General features: G+C 43.5%; 1 protein-coding gene across 1 annotated transcript in view; it reads right to left on the bottom strand.

Moving 5' to 3' along the window:
- Nucleotides 1-418: 418 nt before the first annotated feature.
- The window catches only part of znrf1 (zinc and ring finger 1), a 61639-nt gene continuing 35530 nt past the window's right edge, over nucleotides 419-26527 (bottom strand). Inside the window, exons 2-5 of the mRNA XM_070972347.1 lie at nucleotides 18525-18620; nucleotides 5704-5809; nucleotides 3908-3999; nucleotides 419-3143 (exon numbers count right to left, since the gene is read on the bottom strand). Of these exons, the coding sequence (XP_070828448.1) occupies nucleotides 3942-3999; nucleotides 5704-5809; nucleotides 18525-18620 (260 nt within the window). The 3' untranslated portion in view covers nucleotides 419-3143; nucleotides 3908-3941. The remainder of the gene's footprint in view (nucleotides 3144-3907; nucleotides 4000-5703; nucleotides 5810-18524; nucleotides 18621-26527) is intronic.

Here is a 26527-nt window from a genome sequence, read left to right as displayed (position 1 = left end):
AGAGAGGAAGAAATGTTTGAGGGGAAAATCCACGCTTGTTGTGTATTTGCGATGCATTTCTGGCTTGGTAAATAAATTTGGTATATTGAATCTCTTTCTGTTGATAGCTAACCAAACATAAGTGTTGTCAAACTAAGATATTTCCAGTTTCTTCAGTAAGTTTGATAGCAGATTTTCTTTTTCAGTTTTCAGGATCAACAGTCCTTATTAACAATGTGCATTTTTTCCCACCTTCAGCCTCAGCAGACGAGAATCCAGTGCAGCTAGAAAACACGTCATACTTTCAGCAAGAGCTACAAGGTGGGAAGAGTTCGAAAATATCTGCTTCTTCGCTCAAATGTTGAACGGTTAGGTTTGGGTTTAATTTGCTTGTGTACATAAAAACATAAGGAGAAACATCAACTATGACTCCCAAAGTGTATTATGATATTCAATTCAATTCAATTTTATTTGTATAGCGCCAAATCACAACAGAAGTTGTCTCAGGACACTTTCCATATAGAGCTGGTACAGACCAAGCTCTTTTATCTACAAAGAAACCAACAATTCCCAATACAATATGTAGCATCAAATCAGCTGATGTCACGCTTTGTAGAAGCCTGATAAACATTCAGCAGGTTTACGTTCACTTTTAAATTCTGGATCAATTTTAGATGAAACCAGTGACCATGAAGCTGTTTTTTGTTTCCAGTTGCAACAACTAAGCATTTGGAAATCACTGCAGTTCTCTCTCTTCCCTCGCTCCTTCTATGTTGCAATAGCAGCTGAGGCTCATGGGTATTGTAGTGTTTTTTAAACCACTGGCCGTGACAAACTGACAGAGAAAAAAAGTGAGATTTTTCAGAGACTTAATTGACATAATTAAATTGTCGGCCATAACATAAACCTGCAGTGTTGTTCAATCATCCACGACGGTCCTGTGTTTCTATGTTGAGAAGCATTGAGGAAATCAGTTAAAGAAAATTGCGTTATGTGATTACAGAGTGGAAAACCAGCAGCTCCTTGCAGCATGGCCACAACTGCCGGCATTGCCCAGTGTTCAATAAGTAGTTGTAGTAGTAGAAGACAGTATATTCTATACCCACACGTCCCTTCTTCAGCCCCTTCCTTGTCAAATATCAAATGGTGTTCTGGGAAATGCAGTAAAAGGACGAAATCAGACTATCCTTCCACTTCAATGCGCCACCATGTGCCATTAATATACAGGTATAAAACACACTGTGTGTCTATAGCCCTGCAATAATCGCAAGATTCAGATGTCTGATGGGAAACCCAGTGCTGTTCGCTTTGTATAAGGTGTATCTGGGTCACAGAATGAAAGCTGAAGATAGAGTCTGCCATCTAGCACAATTTATTCCACCATTTGTTTACAGTAGCGTTGTAAATGCAGTTTGTTTGTATGTTGATTCGTAGTAGTCTTCATACATCAGCTCTTGGCATTCTGAAGAGTGAGTAACACCTCACATGATTGAAATATTAAACAAATATTGTTAAATATGAACAAATGAATAAATAAGCCCCGTTCAGTGGGTCCACAGTGGGACTACAGAGTCCTTTGTTGGGTCTGAGTGGCTCTCAAGTCGCAGTCAGCCAGACCTACTCTAGCAGAAACACGATGTGGGGAACTAACAGTAGCATAGACCAAGAGGTGCCTCTTGAATCGCACACTCAACCACACATGCACGAACTGTCATATGCACGGAGACACACACGCTCTCACACTCGAGGCTCTCACGAGAAAATGACTAGTCATGATCACATGAAAAATCTGGCAGATCTAAAACGAAAGAACCGAGAGAGGTTATGCGTGTAATTTACAATATGTCATGTCGCTTCTCTGTAGCTGTAAACATCAGCAAAGTAAAGGGAGGACTGCCAGTCGCACACACAGGGAACATGGACATATAGACTGTAAACATTTCAACACACAGACACACACAGCGCTGTCCCAGTCAGCCCTCTACACTGACCGTCCAGGCTGTCTCTCTCTCCCTCTCTCTCTCTCTCTCTCTCTCTCTCTCTCTCTCTCACACACGCACACACACACACTAGGCTTCAGCAAAAGCTATGTTGTTATGTTTCCAAGCTCACACTCACACGCACACACACATAGTGTACATACACATACTGGGTGAAGCCTGACACTGGAGCGTCCCAAACACACACGTTACACAGTAGGAGCGTAAACTACATTGCTGGCCCCTTCCTCCCTCCAAATCCCAACTGAGCATGCTCAGACCGCTCCTCTCCACCCCCAGTCCATCTTCAGATCCCCGATACTGTACACAGAAGACAAGCCGACATCCCCCTTTTTTGTCGTTTTTTTTTTTAACCCTCTACCCCCCTGCCTGGCCAGGTGTGCACAAACCAGAAAACCAGATTTAAGAAGCATTTTGAGGACTTTTTGATTACCATGAGTCAAATTGCCAAGGAGGGCCGCAGAACTGAGGCAGGAACTACGAGAAAGAAGCACACCAGGAGCCAGTCTGTTGTGAGAGGTCACCGAGTTGGAGTCCCGTTGTGGGGTGAGAGGCCCACCAAATAACGTACAAGTCTGTTTCTCAAGGCAAGCTTCTGCAACAACAATCCTCCATTCATCGGCTTCCTCCTCCGTCTCATCCTCCTCAGCTTCTTTCTTCCTTGTGTGGTTTTCTTTCTCTTCCCTCCTGCCTACTCCCTGCTCTGCTTGCTCTCCTCTCCCCGGTTAAGGCCATGGGAGGGCTGAACACAAATGACTGACAGGCCTGGATCCAGATGCAAGATGGAAGGCCAGCTGCTGGAGGCCTGCAAGGACCTGAGCACGTCAGGGAGGCAAATGGCCACGTGGGTTGAAGGGGGAGTTGAGGCCGATGAAGCCCTTTACGGGACTCTGTTAGCCTGGAGAAACAGGAGGGCGGGGAAGGAAGGAAGGGTGGGGGGACTGTGAGCAGTCTCTTCAGCAGATGTAAAATGGAGGGCTCGGGAGGGGCCCTTTAATGTACGATGGTTTGACAGTCACTTTTTTTGGTTCAGTTCACAAGGAATAATTATCTTGGTTAGGAGGATGGATTCTGTCAGGATAAGTCTGTGTTGATCGCTTTGATTGTTTCATCCGATTTGGTTGCATCTGTGCCCAGATATCCATGGCAGGACAACGAGACGTCCTGGAGACAGAGAGGAGGAGGAGGAAGAGGAGGAGGGGGGTAGACAGACAGAAAGTGTTGAAGATTATGCATGACTTAATTTATTAAGCAACTTATTAATAGATGCTTCATGGTTTCACCGGCTCAGATGATGATAATTTGTGTCATTTTACAGAAACACTGTATATATATGAGTGTCACAGTGGGCCAAGACATTTGGAGACATGCCCAGAGGATGCATCAGTCTAACTTCTATGATCCCCTAAGTGAACATGGATGGCGATAAAATCTGATTCATGGTCCCCTCAGGATGAACTGCGCTGTGAACACTGTGAACACACCTGCTTAACATCAGCATGTTAGCATTTTGATTATGCTATTGTTAGCATTCACACACACATCCTTACAGGGCTGCTAGCATGCCTGAAGAGGCTCTGTCTTGTTACAGTATTAATATGTTGGCCTATTACAACTTGCTTGCTTTACAAATAAATCTAATATTAATATTATTATGAAAGTTTCATCTTTATAATAAAAAATGGTTCTGTCTAAGGTCTTCCCACACACAATAATGATCATTTCTTATCATTTGGCATTTCTACAGTGAATTTGTATCCAGATAAATGTATCAAATCCATCACATCGCTGCAGGGAGACAGTGACTGGACCACATCTGAATTTTAATACAAAGCCAATATGAACTTCTGTGCACTGGTTTACATGCACGGTCTTATCTTGCAATAATTAGCATTCAGACAGCAGTGTGAACGTGCTGAGTGTCTCACCTTGAACAGTATTCATAGTGGACCTGGTGGTCAGTCAGTCAGAGGGGTGTTCGGGGCAGGACCGATTGATCTCAAACCATGAGTCTATACAGCTACACACACATAGACACACAGGCAGTATGTTATTTTGTCAAACCACAAGCAGCATAAATACAACCAGCAGGGTAACAGGACACTCACATGTGCTTTAGACTTTTTCATTGTTTTACACAATTTGTCTGTTTGTGTTTTTGAGTGGTTGAAGAGGATCCTTTACTTAAGTAGCAACTCCAATGAAATTTGACTATAATATCTCCCCTTGAGGTGTGGTGAAGTATAAAACAAATAATAAAAATACTCAAGAACTTGTACAACATGATTGTGCTGGATAGGACACTTTGGACCAAAACTGTCTCTTAGGGCAGATAAAGCAGTCCAAAATTTTTGGAAGAACCTTTACAAACCTCATTTACTACAGCAAAAGCCCTTTTGCTAATGTTAATGCTAATGTTGATGCTAATTGTAATTGTAATAATGACATATCACAAGTACGTCATGTCCAATGTGGTGGAGTAGAAATTTAAAGTAGCATAAAATGAAAATACTCAATTGTACAGTTGAGTTTTTCAACCGGTACAGGTTTTCTAGGCCTAATATTTTTGGAAGAGCCTCTACAAATCTGACTTAGATTGAAACCAAGGATGTAAATGCTGGGTTTCGATATCTAATATATTAATAACATATTCACTCATGGATGCGTGGAATCCAATCTTACGCTGCAAAGTGCATGCTAATGCTAAAGCTAATATTAATTTAAATGCTAATTCTATTAACAACATATCCACTCATGCATTCCTGTATGATCAATCAGTATTTCTGTGCAAAGCATCAACTGTCAGATAAACGTGGCTGAGTAAAAAGTACACAAATATAAAGCAGATAAAACACTCAGGCAAAGTACTTTAAATTGTACTATGGATGTGACTTTTTCAATCTATATATATGATTTTGCGTAACTGAACTGCCCATAAAGCTGAACTCATAAGTTTATATGTACCTCTTACACTGAGTCTGTGTATAGTGCACAACACTGTTCAGTTACTTCAAACATTATTTATAGTTTGTGTTGACAGATCTAAGCTGAAAGCTTCTATATGAATCATTTCATTTCTCACATTTAGTTGAAGACATCACTGTAACGGCTGTACAGAAGTAAGACAATCACCACTCGTAGCACTGGAGCCTCTATGCTCATATTAAATTTGGCACGGAGTCAAATTGGGAGGTAAATCAGCTGAAATGCTTTATGGCGCAAAACAGGGAGAGGGTGCTGTTTGTACATAGTGAGCAGAGGGTGCAGCCATGGCAGCTGCTTGCAAGAGGGAACAGCCAATAAAATCTCCAGTCATTATCAGCGTGTTTGTGTTTTTCGTTAAAGCCAACGAGAGAAAAGCTGAAGGAGCGACATCCTGTTTGGGACAGGAAGCACGAGTGCTGATGGGTAATGCCCAAGCTTTTGAAAAACACTGGCAGCGCTCAGTTATCTGCAGAGTGCTCTCATTTATTTACGATAATTATCCCAAGCTATCAGTTAGTTAATGTGACAGTGATATATGGAAGTTTAGAGCTGCTACATGCAGCACCTTTATTGTTCAGCGATATTATATGAATAACCTCTAAATCAAAGGCAACAACTGCTGTTCATCTTTAAGGAATGTTTTTTATTGGAGTGCAGTAAGTGGATTTAATTAGAAGAAGTGCAAAATTATATAACGGGCAGTGATTCAAATCTGTGTGTGTGTGTGTGTGTGTGTCACCTTTTGTGGTAGATGCAGAGGCACGGCAGTCTGGCTATGGTGTCCCCTTGCTGCAGTTCCTCTAGACAGATCACACACTCACCGGCATCCCTCGCCAACACATCATCTAAAGTGGCAGGTACATGCACGCACACATACACACACATGCGTGCGCGCACACACACACACACACACACACACACACACACACACAGAGCAGAACATGAATCAGTATGCATCAAAAACAGCAACAATTTCAGACTCCAGCAGCATATCAAACGCAGCAGAGAGCAGTAAGAAAGCAGGATGGTGCATTACACAGTAGACATAGTGGTAAGTTTGGGAAGTCAGACTCTTAAAAAGACTTGAATGGTCTGTATATAAGGCAAATAGCTCAAATATATAGACTATGTATTATTATTAGAAATATACATTATGTAGTTTCATCCACAGGCATGTTAACATTTAAAGGCCCTGAACACTTGGCTGGAGGATTTCTCTATAAGATTAACTATCCATCCATTTTCTATGCCGCTTATCCCTTTCAGGGTCGCGGGGGGCCGGAGCCTATCTCGGCTGTCAATGGGTGGGAGGCGGGGTACACCCTGGACCGGTCGCCAGCTGATCGCAGGGCACATACACACAACCATTCACACTCACACTCACACCTAGGGGCAATTTAGAGTCACCAATCAACCTAATGAGCATGTTTTTGGTCTGTGGGAGGAAGCCGGAGTGCCCAGAGAGAACCCACGCATGCACGGGAAGAACGTGCAAACTTCACACAGAAAGGCCCGACCTGGGAATCGAACCTACGACCTTCTTGCTGTGAGGCACGCGCACTACCTGCTACGCCACCGTGCAGCCCTAAAATCAACTATTCATAACAAATAAGCAACAATCAGCATTTTAAAAAGCAATCCTTTGTTACATGTTTAACAGCAGAGCATTTCGTTCGGGCTGATGTTGTAGCTAGCTTCAGAGCTGACCTCTGCATTACTATATTCAGCTGCTGGTATAAAAACAAAACAAAACAAAACAAAAAACTCAGGGACTCTGCTCGGCTCTTGAGAGGCTGCAGCATCTATTCTCTTACAAACTGTAGCTCAAACCCAACATTCATGTTATATTCATAGCTAACTGCTAACCTGACCCTGCTCTCTCGTCCAGTACATCTCACTCTCTCTCCACACACAGTCGCCACACATACTAAGCGCTACTCTGCCATTTGCAACTATTTTTTTTTTTAGATTTTGCTAAGTTTTAGCCTGTACTTGTGTTGACTTCAGCCAAAGCTACATTTTTGTGTACCAGCTCTTTCTCGTCTGCCATCTTCGTTGTAGTTCAGGGGCAGGTGGCAGCCTACATGAAGGGATGAATCTATGGATCATATGACTAAAATGAAACCTTAAAGACAGCCATCGCGTCACGTACTGGTTCCTCAGCAATAGCCAAGCAGGGACTGACTGCTATTGGCTTCGTCCACATGTGTGAAAAGATTTCCTCCCAAAATTTGGTTAAAAATTGGTGTGACCAAAGAATACGACCTCGAGTGGCTGGGCTGGGATGACATTTGGGACGTTAATGTTTGGTTAGAGTCTCAAGTATTGTGTCTTTTGCCATGTGATGATGTGTGTGTGCATCACATCCCCAAGATAGTTTGATGCCAGCTCCAGAAGGTTATTTGATAATTTGCATGCATGTAAATGATCAAGATGTTTTGGGAATAATATGGTCAACAGAAGTGCAAGGGTACTCATATAACAGACTACATTTATCTTCCGTTACATAATACATTGTGTATACATTAGTGCAGTGAGCATGACTGCAGAAAGCATTGTGAATAAATGTAGTGCATGCATCAAATAAAGCTTTGAACTCTGAACCTGACATATAGCCCGTAATGTAGCGCGACATGTTATTTCGCAGCACCTCATTTCACATCTGTCAGCGTGGCGCACGGCTACAGAGACCGTGCCGCCTCGCTGCTGCTCCACTTTCAGACCGACTGGCTGCTAAAGCAGACGCAGAAACCCCAGCTTCTAATCCACAGCGAGTCAATTAAGAGGCAAGCTGGTTGCTGCTCGTCATCAATTATCTTATTATTTTTTCATCTTTGGAGTTCACCTGACTGAGTGGATTTTGTTCTCCTCTGACTGCTTATCTTTGCTCTTCTTTCTCTTCGTCCGCTCGCTCATGATAGGAACACTTTATTCCTCCCTTCAGGTGTTATTTGAGGTCAGCTGGTTTGCAACCATAAAACCACAATTTATTAACATTCGTAAAAAATGTGCAACAAAAATAAAAAAGATGAGAGCATAAAGATAGATTTAAGAAAAGGAAGAGCTTTATGGCTTCTGGAATAAAACCTCAGTTTCCTTCTATTTGTTTTACATGCAGGTGATATAAAACACGGTCCGAACAGCGTTGGCTGCCCATAGTCACGCACCTTTTGAGGACTTATAATTGTAAATCAGTAAACCTTCAGTAAAAGTATTAGAAAACATCATGTAAATTAAAGTCTGACGTCTCATAAAACAGGAATTCAATAATAAGCAAAGTGACAGAATTTCAGTATGATATTCGGATAAATGTACTTCCTTCACACCTCAGCTGGGTAAAGGTTCGCTCACTGTTCTGCTGCCACAGAGGGAACCAGCATTAACATCTATTCATGTGAAAATGTCACAAATTATTGCCTTGATGGTGAAAAAAAGTGCAGTTTTGAGGACGTGCCAGAATGATAGTGCACAGTCTTTCCTATCTGTTAAATGAAACATGAATGCTGTCCAAAAAGATTATTCGAGCAGAAGAAAGTGCAGTTACAGAGAAATGCTGATCGAATAAGAATCGCAAGATAGATAGATAGATAGATAGATAGATAGATAGATAGATAGATAGATAGATAGATAGATAGATAGATAGATAGATAGATAGATAGATAGATAGATAGATAGATAGATAGCATGTGGGGAAGATAAGGTAGAGGAGGGTAGACTGCGATGGAAAGAGAGAGAAGACATATGTTCTGACTGCAAATCAGCTTAGTTCCTCAACAAACTCCCATAACCCCGCTCTCCTCCTCCCTCCCTCCCTCCCTCCCTCCCTCCCTCCCTCCCTCCCTCCTCTTCTGACCCCCCCTCCTTTATTCTATTGTTCACTGTAGCACATCCCTTCATCCCTTCGCCCTCTGTTGCCCCCGTGAAAACACCCGGCATCTCTCCGACAGAGTGCTCCAGATTAAATCGCAGGGATCTACATACGCCGCCTGATAACAATACCGCGGCTGTACTTCCTCTTCCTCAAATATCCTCAGCATACAAATCCAAGCAGGAAACACTCAGAGATTAATCAACTCCTAAAAAGTCTGTAAAGTCCTCTAAGAGACACGATTGCTCCCATTTGACGGTGAGTGCAGAGTGTATTAAATCTAAAGTCAACATCTGACCCCAGCTTTAATAATCAAGTGAAGAGGGTTGTTCAATCCTGTTTCCCTCACCTGTGAAATGTTTCAAAAATGAGGTCATCTGGATAAAGTTAGAGCCCTAACTCATCATAGTCCTGCCTCAGCCAAAACTGGCCACATCGATTGCAGTGCAAAATGCAGCTGCAAGGCTTTTAACTGGATCAGATAGGAGCTCATCACCACCGTCCCAGCTAACAGCCACTGACTCCCAATGAACTTTAGAGCTGATTATAAGATTTTATTGTTAATTTATAATGACTTTCATGATCTTCAAGCTACATTAGTGAGCTTTTACCCCCCTTATGTGCCCACATGTGACCTGATATCCAGTTTCCTGGAGCTGAAATTGGGTCAGTGCAGTACGACGTACTGTACTATAGTAAAGGACAGATAGTTGAAATGTTTAGTAATGCTGCAGTGTTCATACAAAAGCACTGAGGAAACTAATAACCTTCTGCTTTTAGATAATGCATTGTTGGTCAATGGCCCCTCGAACAACACACACACAATGAAACACTGCAGAAGAAAAATTCAGTTTGACGCTGTCGCTCTTCTTCTGTCCTGAAGGTGGCGTTGGAGAAACATTTAAGGGGTAGCTGAGAAAAAATTTTCATCCCACGGTGAGCACGAACATGCATGTCCATCCTCCAATATTCAAGTTGGAATCGGGCTCTACAGCAAAATTCATGGAGCGCTTAACATAAAAATGGTTCGCCCTTTGGGGAACATGCTCAGGATGTTTCACTCAGCAATCTGTCTGTTACGCAAGTGTGCAAGTAGATATTTTAGCTGTGAGGAAAGGACGGGAGGTCACCAAAGCCATTCTCTTTTACCCTCGGAGAATCATGAAAAAAGCCTAAATGTAATAGCACTCTGGCAGTAGATGCCAAGACATCCTTCTCTGGACCAAAGTGGTGGGTGGACAAATGGACAGACAGACAGATGGATGGACAGACCGACGTTTACGTCCTGGGGCGTCTGTAACAAATGAGAATATGATCAGAATGTGAAGCCGTGGATTGAGGTTTGCTAAAGCTGCATAGCGCTCAGGCCGTGCAGACTTTCCCGGGTCTCTCAATCATCGACCCGCCTCTCCTGCCCCTATTTCCCTCTTGACTTTCAGCTGTCTCTCCTGGTTGCTGGCTTGCCAACAGACGTTTGGCATCCAACACATTCACATCAATTATGAGTTAGAGGAGTCGCTCTTCGCTTCTCTGAATCACAGCACTCAGTTCCCCCTTTCTTGTCTCTTTCCGAGTCCTCCGGTGACCTCGGCTGCAAGAGGCGGACGCCATCTCGCTGGCTTTTCTCTTTACCATTCTCTCTTGCTCACACACACTCTGTTGCCTTCTGTGTCTCCATACCGTCCTCCTGACTTCTGTGTGTGTGCATGTGGCCCCCCTCTCCCTCTCTGGGTGAGGGGCTATATTTAGTGGGAGTAAAGCCTGACCGATAAATCAGTCGGCCGATTTTATTGACCGATATTGGCCTGTTACACATTTATCAGAGATATATCAGTATCGGTGTATATGTTGTTCAATATTCAATATAATATTTTGCACAGTACATAATGTAGAAATAGATGCTCCGGGTAATTTATAATTATCAAATTCCCAATGAAGTTCAGTGTCAGTGCTGTTTAACTAATATCCTGCCTCTTTACAAGCATTTGATAACCATTTCTGTATTTCTGTATTTCTGCATTTCTGTACCGCCTATCCCTTTCGGGGTTGCGGGGGGGCTGGAGCCTATCCCAGCTGTCAACGGGCGAGAGGCGGGGTACACCCTGGACCGGCCGCCAGTTGATCGCAGGGCAACACACAGAGACAGACAACCATTCACGCTCACACTCACACCTAGGGGCAATTTTAGAGTCACCAATCAACCTAATGAGCATGTTTTTGGTCTGTGGGAGGAAGCCGGAGTACAGAGAGAGAACCCACGCACGCACAGGAAGAACATGCAAACTTCACACAGAAAGGCCCCCGCCTGCGGATTGAACCGGCAACCTTCTTGCTGTGAGGTACATGCACTACCTGCTTGCGCCACCGTGCTGCCCCAGCAATATATATTCATACCTGAAATTTTCACTTTAATATCGTCCTCAAAAATTGAGCATCGGTCAGCTCTAAGTGAGACGCTTTAAAATATCATCATGCGGAGTCAAAGCCCAGAAAAGATCCAGTGGTCAGCTCACGTGGACTCAGTGCGCTGCCTGTAACCCTCACCTGCTTCACACAAGCCACCAAACACCACAGCAGGCAGGCGCAGAGACACATTGGGCTGGTGTTTGATTCAGCACACTTTGATTTATACAAGAAATTAAAGCTGCAAGCTGCGACTTTATGCTCATTCGGAAAAGCAAAAACGGGGCATTTAGTGTCACATTTGTGAAGTTATGTCACCTAGTTGTTAGTGGTGTGCAGTGAGAATGTCTCTGGGTCTCTTCAACCTCAGTAAATGTGCGGTTTGTAACTACGCCACTCCTTAAAGATAGATATAATAATAAAATGGAAGTACAAACCTTATGGCTTTCAGCTCTACTGTAATCTCATACCTTTGCTCTTGCAACATTTGTGCCGTTCAGAGCAGCAGCTCACGCTTACTTAAAGGACTACACCAGTCAAAAAGCACAGTGCTCCAGTGATTCAGTAGCACTTCCACAAAGTTGGGGGACTTGTGAGAGAGAGAGTTTAAAAAGAAGTGTCAGAATCGATGCAGCAGGGGCTGAGACATCCTGACTTTAAGCCTTCAGTACGGGTTTCAAAGGCGCTGCATCCTCCAATTCCCACAATGCATAACAATGTTTAATAGACCCAAATAGAGAGACAACACTAACACTGGCAGCAGTGCCGCCGACTAACGAGCAGCCACAGTCTGGAGTCGCAACATGTCTTTTTTCTGCTGTATGACTGAGATGCTCCACATGATCACAGACACACTGACACACACACCAGAGACCCACGGCAATACAGTGGGAGCCCCCCTGACCAGAGCAGAATCTGGTCCCAGCTTGAAACAGGTCCTGGGTGGCATGAGCAGACCTGGGAAGACCTTGAATCCTTATCTGCTCATTGTTTGTCTTCATCATTGGATTTCTGGACACATCGGTGGTAAAAGAAGCACCTTTCCTCACCGACTCTCAGACCCCAGGTGATGGAGTCTGACAAGCTCTTCAACTCGGGCTGAGTGACGTGGCCAGAAAAATAATATCCAGATTTTTTCAAGCTAGGGGTTGATTCCCATTTTTAAGATTTTCTACCTGTAAAATGTAAGAAAAATAAGACACAACTGAAACACCAGCTTTTTTTAGCCCACAGTTGAGCAGTACAAGTCCTTCATCTGTAGTACAGTCAAAAAAATGCAGGTTATCCCAAACAACTATGAAAGAATGCTGCTGTAGATGCATTGCCACTGCTTTATTACTGCATCATGCTCAAACCACAGATGAATAATTAGCGTGCAATGATGCACAGAGTCGACTTGTGGTTTTGATGGTTGACTAGTCAACCAATTTAGTATTCTGTGAAACCTCGGCTATGGACTGGCAGTGCGAGGCAATATGTTACTTTCTGACTGACAATAATCTTTCTGCGCGAGTTGTAATAATCAGATTTTCACAATGCAGGTTTCTTACACATTGTGCCAAAACCGAAAATTGGAATTAGTCAAATGAGTGTGTTATATCACCCAGGCCTGACTTGAATGCAACAAGATGGGGTAATCAAAACAGTCCTGCTTGCAGCTGCATAATCATGGGACAATAATGAAACTCTGACAAACAAAAGTCGATCTCTTATTCACTGTCCACTGTTATGCATCTCAGCCAAGTCTGAAGTCTTGGCAACTTGATTTTCATACTGTATTAAATTAATGGAAAGCCGGTGCTGACAGGAAGATAAAAAAATACATGTACAAACTTTTTGTATGAACATAGACTTTACTAGCGTGAGGTTAAGGCACCACAGTGGCTCTTCAAGATACTATACCGCAGAGCATTAACAGGTGCAGCAGACACACTGATGACTTGATGCTAATAATCACATATTGAGAAAAGTGAGAGTTAGACCAAACTCTCACAATGTCAGTGCGGCCCTCCAAGAGTCTGATTATACTGCTGCTTCTATTGTACAGTAAATGTGTGCATGTGTAATAACCTTGCTCAGAGATGTGCTGATGTGCGACAGGCAGTAGGCCCAGGTGATTGACAATAGACCCCTGATAAGCTGCAGCTGGGCCCTTTTGTTGGAGTCAAAAACCCAAGAGAACAGAGAGAGAGAGATTACACAGCGGGAACAGAGCTGGACAGACAGACAGACTCACAGAGGAGAGAGGGACGGAGCGAGAATGAGAGAGAGTAATTTGCTGGAAATAAAGAGTGACAGGACAGACAGAGCCGGAGAAAAAAGAGAGGAATTATGGGAGTCTTTCTCCTTTTACCCTCTCTCCCCTCAACCGTTATCAGCCATCAGGGTACTCCATCACTCTGGATCCCATCTTCCTTAAGACAGTTTCGCTCTCCTCTCTCTGTCTCTGTCACTCAATCTTCTTTCCCCTCACAGCCCGAATTCAGCTGCAGGCTTGAAACTTACATTATTTTTTACTGCACCGGCCTTGTGGGTCCAGTTGACTGCTATTTGTGGAGCTGTAAAATGACTTCCCTCCTCTCCCTCCCTCTGACAACTTTACATGATTTACTCTGTGTGGTTACATTATCGTTATCATCAGAAACACAACACTGTCCTCTGTCCTATGCATACACACACACACACACACACACACACACAGTTTTACAAGGTGACCTTCAGGCTCCAGATCAGACGTACGTGTGCACAGTCTTGAGTCAGACAAGTAACTGTCAGTCAACAAGCTGCTAGGGGCAATGAGCAGACATGGCTGCTGTCAATCATGCGTCTCCAAGCAACCAGGAGTGGCAGCTCAGGCCATAATTAAAAGAGCAGCCAGCCCAAGGAAATAAACTGCAGACTGGAAGGTAGACGGTGTCTCTGCAGCAGCGGTGCCGACTCTGTTTTTGCTCTTTATGTACAGTTTTACTTCATTCATAAACAGCCCTGAGTATCACTATGGACGCTGAGGAACCGTAAACATGAATGATGATGAAACCTCTTGGGCAAGTTAGCATCAACTCACATCTCCAAGTCTTACTCGCTTTTAAAAATGTGAAACTTTGATCTTCATTTCTTCTGTTAAAGCTGAGATGGACTGAGAGACTTAGCAATGAAAAGCAGTGTGATGCCTTTAAGCACCTCAGGTTTATGAATGTTTATGACTACATTTTATGTCCTTTATCAGGATAAGAGTTCATCATCAACATTCTGGAAATGCTTGCATCATCACAGTAATGTGCCCTCATGATGATTTCTCTATGAATGGTTATCTTGTAGCTGAAGGTTTTACAGCTTTTGTTTGCTTAATTACTGAATTACAAATGACTTATGTAGTGCTCGAGTCGATTAATCAATTGGTTGATGAAAGCAGGGGCTTGTGTTCAACAACGAGAAGAGGACTAGAATTTTAATTCTGTGGTTGAATCGATGCAACATCAGCTCATAAGAACTCTCCCATGTAGGAAGTGTTGGGCAATTATGACTGATAATGTTTAATTTATGGTGATAACTGGAGCTATTTTCACAGTCAACAGTGTTGCTTATCACCTGGGTAGCTAGCTATCTAGCTAGCGCAGTGAATGTGTAAGTTGACATGGTGGAGGGGGTGAAATTGACGACTCGCCTGCTGTATTTGGAGCGCTCAGAGAGCGTGTGATTGCAAGTTGTGCATATTCCACATTCAGTGTAGATTACATGCTCCGCTGGCTGTTTCCCCAGAAAACATCCCCAGCATCACTTTAACATTAAAACTACCCCTATCAGTAAATACTCTACTCTTATTCTCTTATGTAATCAGCGTCAGTGCTCTACCATATCGTATTTGTGCAGTATACCCAGGGCAGCCAGGGATGTATTTCAGTGATGTAAATTTAATCTCTTTGATGTTATGGATCACTGTTTTGGAAAAGACGCGGCTCACAGTCGCCTGAGTAAAGCGGACGAGTGGAAACACTACAGTAGTGTGTACATAATGTTAGACGTTACAATGTGATGCTTTGCGTTATTCTCACAATGACAGAATTAGAGGAAAGTGATGTGCTGCTTTTATTCTGCTGGCTGTATCTGAACATTGATTACGCTCTCCCAGAATGCAATGGACGAGTGTAATGATAACAGATAATAAATGAACTATCATCTTGTTTTGTCTGTACAGACTTTAGCGGTGAGGTGGTCTTTTGTGCAATTTCTGTATGGCCATTGTATTTATCCTGCTGATACATTTTAGGGGTATTTTTAAAATAAACAAATCTTTTCACTTTAATCATTTTCTTACAGAGTCGTACCCCAAGACCGCCCTAGTTGTACCCTGTTTTCTCTATCCACACAATACTCTCACCTTTTTTAGACCTAACCAGGGGTTAAATTGGGCTGGGGGCCACACAGAGGCCTACCCATGTTACATGACCAAAATAGTCATTGCTGTTTACCACAGAACTACGCTGAGAGTCTTCACCACCACACTGCTTCTGTCACACACACACAGAGGGAGAGAGGGAGGGGGACATCATGGTGCATTCAAGTGCACCTTGAAAACTCTGAAATCAACAACTCTGTATGGCAAAGTTTGTAGGCCCTGCATGCAACTCATGGTGCATTCAGGTGCACCTTGTAAATTCAGTATCTATAGTACTGGAATGGACATAAAGGTTGTTTAGAATGGATTTTTTTTAAAATATCCTACATAGGCCTTCATTTGTCACATCTGTGATAATGAGTGTTGCATGTGATCCATGTCCAATGTTCCCTACACACTCTTGTAGGTTACAGTGCTAGTGGCTTTAGTGTTAGCATGGACCACAACAGCCAGTGATCCAGTGATCCATCCAGTGGTCTCAATGATTTTGGCATCTCATCACTCATTGGTTGGTTGACCAACGGGACAAATTCCCAAAAGTCTGCTGCATTTGTGTCAAATTCACTCCAACTAATAGCGGGTATGATTCCCCCAAATACATGAGACACTCTGAGGAGTAAATGATTTGCGCTCACAAGAGCAAAATCGGTCAACTGGTGGTTGAATACTGGAGAGAGGGGCAGCATGCAGAGACAGTGAGGAATGGGGCTAACAGAAGAACACGAAGCAGCACTACACAGACGATCAATAAAGCAAAATAAAAGACCCTGACATGCCTGCTCCCACTGCCCAGCACTCTTACTCTCCATGGCTTTTTTCACACCCCGTGGAAACCCAGTAAGACCGAGCCAGTTTACCTTCTAAAATTATACTGCAGGCATCTGACGTCACACTTGGTGAGTACCATATATTAAAAGCAGAGGGGTCAGCATATTAAAGCGTTCTTCTCCCTCTATTTGGCAGTCATTGCCTCTGATTAATTAGCAAAATTATATTGAATAAAATGTAAAATGTTAGAGTAAGTCAAGTGCCATAAATTCCTATTTGGAACATGCAATGATTTGCTTAGTAAATTTAACTGTGCAGCAGTGTTAAGATGACACCTGGAAACCCTCTTTGCACCGTTCATACATTCACATGCTGATCCTCTGTTTGTCTCATCCTCCCGGCCTAAAAGCTAGCAGCGGAGGTCCTTGTGTCGACTCTCTGATTTGCACTAATTGCTGTGGGTTTCTGGAACAGAACTCCCTGCTAAACTAGCACTTTGAGTTTCTTTAAATGGCACTCTGCCTGCCACAACTAATGCTATCAGTCCAGTTACTTTATTTGTTCCAACAAATCAGTGAAACAGAACTTATCATTTCTCGTGTGCCAGAGGAGTTTTCTATGGCTTATGAAAGAAGTTAGAAGTTTCACCTCTTTCCACGAGCCTCAGCCTCACAACCTGTAAAGATGGTACTTAGATTTATGCACAAACACACTACAGACAAAATACTTCATCATTTTAAACAGGTTTAAAAAATTAAATGACAGTTTTTTGCAGCAGATCCCAGAAGGCTTTGATGGTGCACGCAGTCATGGGAGCTATAGTGATTCAATCCTAATAAACAAATGTTTGGTTTCTCTTTTTATTTTACTGTCCTGTACAGTGGATAAACATCTTAACGCTAGAATCCTGCCGATCTCTGTTTCAGCCTATTAGAATAAGTCATTTTAGACACATAAAGACATTAAAAGTGCTGGGACCATGCACATAATTCAGAGTAAAATAAAGGGTGTATAAGAAAAAGATAAGAAAAATCAGATGCTATGCTGTGTGAGGAACCAAGAGGCAGTTTGCAATGTATTAGAATTTAGAGCGCTTCTCGCAATTAGTGAAGTGGAACAGACTTTTGTCTGGCTATAAAGTGGTCAAATTCTAATTATTGATAAGAAAATGTTAAACATCTGTTTCCCGGCTGCCGTAACAGCTGTATTTCGGCTCATTTTGGTTTGGGAACGTTTTCATTTTGTCCGTTTTGTGCTCACGCTGACTGGATTACAAACAAACTGAGAGCTGTGGACTTTTGTCCTACGGTTGCACGGACCCATGGAAGAAAATCTAATTCTGGTGACTGACAGCAGATGATGCAGCAGTTATTGAGCCATATATGGTTATTTAGCTTCACTGGTGTTATAGAGTGCAGCAGCAGCAGCAGCAGCAGCAGAGGTAAGAATGGATTATGAATATTGTTAGTCAGAACTGCTACAAGACCGCCTTTTCAGGAGCTCCCTGCCCTGTGGTTTGGTCTGTGTTTGATTGACAGCTTTCACACCTGCTTAAATGACCCAACCATTTGAACCATAGCAAACAGGTGACTTGGCTTTTTAACTTTAACGTCAGACCTGTAGTTTGCTGCTAAAATAACATAGACATAATGGCCTCTGATGGGACCAGTAACATCTTGCGAAACTAAAGAGGTCACATGTTACAGCAAGGGCCGATTGCTATTCAGCGTCTCAGCAGCCTCAGTTGCGTTTGTATTTTCGAGAGAGCATGACTGAATATGTCAGGTTGTGTAAACTCATTCTATGAATTTTTATGATTTTCCTCATTTCCCCTCATTCATATTTATCATGTTTTGGAAGGACCAGCTCAACAACACGCATCAGTCTGTAGACCCACCCACCTTGTCATGAATATTTATCAGCACAGCATCAGTGACAGGAGACTTGGCACAATATTGGGAAGACCAATAAATATGGAAAAATACATAATCTTAAAAAAACCAGGGCCAAAATCAGTTTATTATTTGCTGGCACACCAGTGAGCCTGGCTTTTCCTTCCAAGTCCCGGATCTCCAGAAGCCTCCTGTCATAAAAAGAAAAGGTAACCACAGAAACCCTCCCTTACCGTTGTAGGAGAGGCGAGGCTTGCTTAGACACATGATGAAGTGAACCTCCATTTCATTGGACGCCACAGACTTGGAGCAGACAGGACACTTGAATCCTGGAAAGAACAGCAGAGGACAGATCAGTGAAAAAACCCAATACCTCTGAAATAAACAAGCATCAGCTTCATCCTGATCTGTCTTTGTATAGCGTCTCTAACCCAGTTGATAGCCTCGAACATCATAACAAAGCATATTCCAGGGTCTTATTTTTAGATATCTTTACATAAAGCAAAAGGTTGAAAAGTGTGTTTCAGATTTAAATGGTGGCGTTCATTTATCTTCGAAGGTGATGATATAAAGTCGAGGAGCCCTGATGATAAATTACCCCTCACCAGACCACTTAAGCGTTGCTGTTTTTCTTCAGGGCCCCTGGATCCCATCTAATGACAAACCATGACAAACTAGGTGCGGATGCTGCGCCTCATCTCGCTGTGATATAAAGCACAGAGCAGCCCCCTGTGAGTCTCCAACAAAGTCATGTTCACGTCAAACGAAAAGACAGAAACTGAAGAATCAAAGGAAAAATACTAACAAATGGTGTGAGACATTACATCGTATTAGTCACAACTTCTGAGGCAGTCAGTGGTGGAGTCTTAACCAGGGTTTGGAACTATTCACCATAAATGCATCATGACTGGTGCCCCATCGCATGCAGCTGGGGCTCTTTTCATTTTTCCCTCACCCTCAGAGAGCCCGAGTCCGCCATTGGAGCCACTAATGATCCCACTGTAGCTGCTGCATTTTATACAAGTAAACATTAAGTGAAGTAAGATCTAAAGGTCAGCGCAATGATTAGAGATAGACGGGCGACACAGCAAAGTCAAATGAAACAAGCCACTGTGACACAACGGAGTAGAACGACTTTCCCCTTCGATGTGTTGTGTGCGTTTGCAGACCTGTGTGTTTCACAGCTTGTTTGTGCGATGCAGTTAGATTTCAGCTCTCGACAGAAAAGCTGATATTAATGTGGAAGGTTTTCCGATGTCATGTTTCCACGACAACTTTCCGTCGTTTCCTCACACAGTTTTGGTGGTGAATCCGCAGACTGGAGAGGATGATGCTGGAGAATAATCCAATTCTGTAAAATGGGCAAACTATGAATTATGGACTTTTGGGCTCGTTGCCAGGGGTTGGCAAGCTCATCTATAATCACTCTCCACTGGTGAGTAACCTTAGATGCGCGCGTCGTCTGAATTCATTAACATACTGCGGTTGATCAATCACTACCCTAAACGCAACCGCTGTCATGTCATGAACAGATGATGTCATCCTGTCGATGGGAACGGTTTTTGTTCACACACTGCTCTTGGTTGTTTCATAATGTTGGAGCCATCTCCGTACCCCCCTCCTGTGCTGTTTGGATGGGACCCATTAGGCCTAAATGTATTAGTTTAACACATAACAGATAATTAGATCAACCACTGGGCCACATGAGCCGAGTTTGCACAAAGCTGAAAACAGACATGACGGCAGCAGTCACAATCAACAGAAGTCCAGGATGAGTCAGACTGTGATGTGTTTTAGCAGGTTTTTGACGTGTGGCTTTAGTGTCGCTTCGTCACTGTAGGATTGTGGTCGGTGCTTCCGTCTCACATGCGGGAAGCCGGGGCTCGCCTCCCCGTAGCCCACAAAGACCCAGGGACTGGCAACCTTAATAAAAAAAACTTATTTATTGGGGCGGCACGGTGGGAAGCAGGTAATGCGCATGCCTCACAGCAAGAAGGTCACAAGTTCGATCCCCAGGTCGGGCAGGGCCTTTCGGTTAACTGGTGACTCTTAATTGCCCTTAGGTGTGAGTGTGAGCGTGAATGGTTGTCCGTCTTGTGTGTTGCCCTGAAATCGACTGGCAACCGGTCCAGGGTGTACCCGCCTCTCGCCCGTTGACAGCTGGGATAGGCTCCAGCCCCCCCGCAACCCCGAAAGGGATAGTTGGGTATAGATAATGGATGGATGGCTTTAGTGCCCTGACCTACTTCAGCTTACTGACCTTACTGTATGTTTTCTCATCATGCAGACCAAGTTATGGTACCAAAAAGCTCTATGAACAATGAGCGTTATATTCTGTTTTACATTTATCTATATACATGTAACAGGGTCATTTATACAGCAGTAATATGTGTCAGAAGCCAGATGTACAGTTGTAATATTAAGTATTTTAATTACACAAAATTTGTTTATGTTGTTATTACCTGACACACTCAAGCCTCCGTAGTCAATATGTGGAACATTTAATACTCCTGTACCCCTACATTCACCTTTGGGGGTACCCCTCCTACTAAGGGGTATCTCCTGCCTTGTCTCGCCCCTTTTTACTGTTGTACTCCACGGAGAGGTAAGCGTCATTGCTCTCGCTGTAACGTTGGTGTTTTAGTGCTGTCAAGCTATGTTAATACATTCATTTTTCAGCCTAAACTTGTATAATATTCTAACAAATTCCTGTGTCACTTAATTTGTGAAGGGGCTCGAGTTTTATGACTGCAACTGATGGAGGATTTCGTTTTTTACCTCTTGCTGTCAGCTCCAAAAATAAACGGAGACCACCTCCAAAGACATTCATGGTTTGGGCCTCCTTAGCACGTCGCAACGCATCGCAGAGTACGCCAGAGTCCACCACTTACATACATATGCATTATATATGAAGGGTTCTGCCATTCTGTAGGATAGTAGAGGTTGGCAGCATTCACTCTTGTGCAACATTAAACAGACCAGCACGTATATCCAAAAGCATTTATTTAAAAGGTAATAAAAGTAAAACACCACACGGAATCGAACTGAATGCGCTTAACTAAAGAACAATAGGGAGTGTGTGCGCATATGTGTGTGAGAGAGACAGCGAGTGTGTGAAGGTGTGTGAGTGTGCGCGCCAGGAAAAAAGTGTATGTTTCTTTGTTCTTCCTCCGTATGTTCACACGTGCCTGAACACACGTTTCGAAACAAAGACGGCATCTCTCCGCCTGTGTCGTTATGTTGGACGCCAATTCAGAGTACGTCTGTGATGCGCGTAGGATCACGGTGCCAGTGCAAGAGCCTGCGTCTGTGTGAGGCATCATCAGCTTAGCGGAGCGACTGCCCAACACTATGTAAAGATATCACAACAGTAAAGATCAGTGAAGAACATGAAAACAAATCATTACATGCACACTGACAAAAGTGCTTATTATCCATGTAAGAGTGTTTGAAACACTGAAGTCGTTGCTCTGTAGTGTCTTGACGGCGCTGGTCAGAAGAAAATGGTCACTCCTTTGTTCTACTTGAAGAGTTAGCAGCTTGCCTACAGTTCCCATAATGCAATGTGTCTTATATTACAGACGCGTTGCATTGTGAAATGTATATACAGAGGCACGTTTTACTACATGGAGAATGCTACTGCATTCATTCAGTCCCATGTTTTGATTAATTCGTGGGCACAAGATGCTGTAAGTGTGTTTACACACACATCCATCGTTTCTCCAGCCTACTTCAGATGAAACCTCGCCCACTTCCACGTGACAAAAGCCTCGGCAGCTGCAGAGCTCTGTAGCACATCACAGCGACAGAGCTTGGAAAACAATGATGTGGGGCATTAGATTTGATTAATTTACCATTATCAGACCACAGATGAGACAAGAATGGGGTTGGCAAAACGACAGACGCTGCCGGAGTGGAGCGTACAGCTGTCAACGGGCAGGAGGAGGGGTACACCCTGAACCGGTCGCCAGCCGATCGCAGGGCAACATATACGGACATACAATCATCCCCGCTCACACTAACCTAATGAGCATGTTTTTGGTCTGTGGGAGGAAGCCGGAGAGAACCCACGCATGCACAGGAAGAACATGCAAACTTCACACAGAAAGGCCCCGCCCGACCCAGGGATCGAACCTGCGACCTTCTTGCTGTGAGGCACGTGCACTACCTGCTGCCCCACCGTGCCGCCTAAAGCCAAACAAAACCAGGAAACTATTTTCTATTTGTGCTGCCGGCTTTAAAAACAAAGAAAAAGTAAAGAGACAGATCAAATAACGAAAAGAATTTTATATAACTTGGTAAACTGCAACAAACCTTGACAGTATGTCAAAGTGTACCTCCCACACACACATGCATGAAGAGAGAGAGAGAGTCCACGCAATCCCATGCTTTCAAAAAGAGGAACAAATGCCAGTGCTGTAATGTTGCAGGCATATAGCTTTCTGCTACAATGACAGCACAGCTTTGCAAAAACAGTGCAGCCCCTGTGTGTTTACAGGGTAATGATGGTGACTGGATGTGTTTGCATAACTAACAAATACAATTTATGGATTCACGTCTTTTTTAACCCGTACATTGGAACCCAAAGGTGTCCAATCTGCAGACACTGCGGGCTTCCCTTCCCGCTTCACGCCTCTCCTGTCCTCGCCTGAACCCGCCGTCTTTATCATTGTCCCGGTCGGAGCTGTTGTGAATCACCTTGGTTCTGTGTTCCCTGTCGTCAAACTGGCCTCTGTTGGTCTCAGAAGCCACGTTCGGTTCTGGTCTGGCTGTGTTCACAGGGAGGTTGCTGAGCTCAGGTCTATGCCGAGCTCTTACTTTTCCAACCTAATTCTTGCATCACTTGTGGTCAGATAAACAGTACATTCATCACATTCAGTGCCCCGTGTGGCTGTTGTCTGAGCTCTGTAGCTGTGACGCCGCCGAGGCTTTCATCATGTAGAAGAGCGTGTGGTTTCATCTCAGGTAGGTTGGAAAAATGACAGATGCATCCTGTTGCGCTAGCTCCCTGTATACACTTACAGGGTCTTATACAGACAAGTGAACTAAAACATGGAACAAATTGTAACGCACGTGCATGCAATAGTATTTTAAGCAGTCAGTGTAGTAAAACATGGCTTCGATACGATACGAATTTTTTCTCTCTGTGGCCACTCCAGGGCTCCGTACTTAGCCTGACCTCTGGATCTGATTAACTTATAAAAAATTCAAGAAAGTTGGAAAAAGAGAACTTGACGAGACCTTAACAGAAATCTTAGCGGAAGTTTCCAAAGGCATTTCTTTTTAAATAATATGAAAAATATAAAAAAAATAATGAAATGCTTTTCCTTCAATGTGGACAAAGTGTTAGTGCTGAAATGATTAGACATTTAATCAATGACAGGAAACGACTGGAGAGCATTTTTGTAATCGTTCGCTGTTCCAGCTTCTCTAATGTGAGGACCTGCTGCTTATCTGTTTCATATCATTGCAAATTGACTATCTTTGGGTCATTTTGTACTATTTTTTAGGCATTCGGTAGACTAAAGGGTTTATATATTAGCGGGTGCGTGTTATTTGTCTATTATTATTATTTATTTTCATGAGAAAAGGGAAAAAATGCTGCAAACCTGACGTGTGTCACAGGGCGCTTACTTCACTGCTGTTTGTCTTGGAAATGTCGCGAAAAAAGGCTTCAAAATCTGCGATATGGAAGTACTGTAGATTGACAATTTGTTAGGTTACACACACGCAGACAAATTCACTATCTATCCGCGGACCCCCCTTCCACATGGCAGCTGACCCACTTTTCCCTTGGCTGCTATTTTCAGACGCTCCATAGGGACGAGCAGAGAGAGATGGAGGAAATGAGTGAAAAAGAGGTGCAGAAGGAAGGTGAGAGAGTTCAGGCATTTGAGGAGAAATGAAGGGTTATGATACATGGTCCAGAAGGACTCTAGCTGTGCAGTCAGGGAGGTGTGTGTGTGTGTGTGTGTGTGTGTGTGTGTGTGTGTGTGTGTGTGTGTGTGTGTGTGTGTGTGTGTGTGTGTGTGTGTGTGTGTGTGTTTGCCTTCAATTCAGCCAAGCACCACAAATCCTGGAGGACTTTTCATATTCAAGGAGCGCATAAGGTCAGATAGGGACAAAAATAAATCACAGGACTGGATCATAAATTAATTATAGTGGTGCCTATGTGAGAGTGTGTATGTGTGCGTTGTGAGAGCATGTATGTGTGTGTGTTTGAGCATTTTGTGCCAGTAATCCTGCATCGCACACGGTGCAGGAGTTGGTTTGTGTCAGAATGGCACATTTCTCTCAAATATTTTTCTGACTGCCGTCGCCGTGGACGGCAGGTGATGTCAGTGAACTGCACACGGCGCATTTATGATCAGCAGCGATGGGACGCTCAACACCAAGCGACACCGAAGACACTGTGAGTGCAGCCTTGTCCTCTGGACTGCTGCTGACGAGACGGATTTCAAAGTTGAATTCTGAAATATGCAGAATTCTGTTTGTGCCGCCCAATCACGATATAAAGGAGAAAAGGGAGATTTAATTGCAGTGTTAAATATTTTTTTGCTGTACCTTCATAAGGTCCATTGTCTTTCCATCAGTCGATCTGTCTTCCTGCTGTCTCTTGATGGTTTTGATAACAGGAGGCAATGTCAACATTTCTGTTGGCGTTAACCTGCGGATTTCTTGTTTTTTATCGTTGCTGTTTTGTCTTTATTATCTGTTTGACTGCTGCTTGTCCCTGGAGGAACAAAACTATCATTCTACTCCATCCATCCCTTCACTACACCCCCATGGTATTTTCCAATCAATAGGGTTGAATCAGGTGAACAGGCAAACAACTATTCACACTCTCAAACACAATTTATCTCACCTGATGGCATCGTGAGGACATGCGAACGCAACACTGAATGGTCCGGACAGCCAGCTAGCCTGTACTGTGCTTTCACATGAGTAAATCTAAGTCTACAACATGCATCCTTCTCAACCAGGAATGATAGCAAACATGAACCAAGACGTTTATTTTAGTAAATCCAATTTGGCCCTGTGCTGTTATCTGGGTAAAGCCTGTAAAAAGCAAACCAAAGGATGAGGATAAGGCCTTGACTCTGGTGGGCATGGGCAGTGACTTTTAATGTCCCTTCAGCCACTTTTTTCAGTTCTTGACCTTAACTCCTCTCTCTTGAGGAAAGCCTCCAATATTTCTGAGTGGATGTGCTCGCACGTGTCCGCGGCTCACTGGGCAGACTGTGTTCAGTGAGCGGTGGAGAGCAGCAGCAGCACGTTCGGCCGACCAATCATCAGCCACACAGAAACGTGAATGAGCTGCGAATGTTCGTACCGAATGACCAATCACTGAAAGAATCTACAAAGTATCTACATCCAAAATCAAAATAACACGAAGCATTATGGCCTGTTTGACATGCACTGTCGTAATGGCAGCCGAAGCTGGACAGCGTCCAAAGTAATATCACAAGTATTGTTATGATTGTTATGATTTAGTACATTTGTTTAGTATATCCTGGATGCTGTGTGGCATCCTGGGTACAAGAGGGTGTGTGTGTGTGTGTGTGTGTGTGTGTGTGTGTGTGTGTGTGTGTGTGTGTGTGTGTGTGTGTGTGTTTGTGTGTGTGTGTGTGTGTGTGTGTGTGCGTGTGTGTGTGCTCTGCTCTGCTCTCTCTCTGCCCTTATTACAGGTGGGGAGGCGTGATTGGCCGGTGCTGCTATTTAAGGGGGAGGTCGGTGGACCGTCTCCCTCTCCTGCTTCTCCTTCCACTTCCAAAAGAGAGCTGTGTTAAATGGTGTTGCTGCCGCTGTGGCCGGTGGCTGAGTTGTGTGTGTTCGTTACCGGGTATTGTGATTATTGTAAATACTATTAATAATATTAACTTATTCTAATGAGGTGAGTAGCTGTAGGGGAGGGAAGCCATTTAAGTTACTTACTTACTTGTTTTCTCCTGTTTTGGTTAGGGGAGGATTAGAGTTTTGTAATTTATTTTATTTTACTTTGGACAGGTAAGAGTCGACAAAATGGAAGTCTTTTGTTTGTTATTTTGGCCATGCCCTCCCCGACGTCATTGCTACTTGATGAAATAAATTAAAAAAAACCTTGTTAGACTGCAGAAAGTTGTGACCGGCCTTTCTTGGGAGCTGGGAGGAAGAGGGGAGCCCTTTTGTGTTGTGTCCTGGTTCCCCTAGTCTGGGACATAACAGTATATCAAAGAGAGCGAGAGCACGAGGACGT

Source organism: Chaetodon trifascialis, chromosome 10, assembly GCF_039877785.1.
Source record: "Chaetodon trifascialis isolate fChaTrf1 chromosome 10, fChaTrf1.hap1, whole genome shotgun sequence".
NCBI classification, from domain to species: domain Eukaryota; kingdom Metazoa; phylum Chordata; class Actinopteri; order Chaetodontiformes; family Chaetodontidae; genus Chaetodon; species Chaetodon trifascialis.
This window is presented reverse-complemented; position numbering and strand designations above follow the sequence as displayed.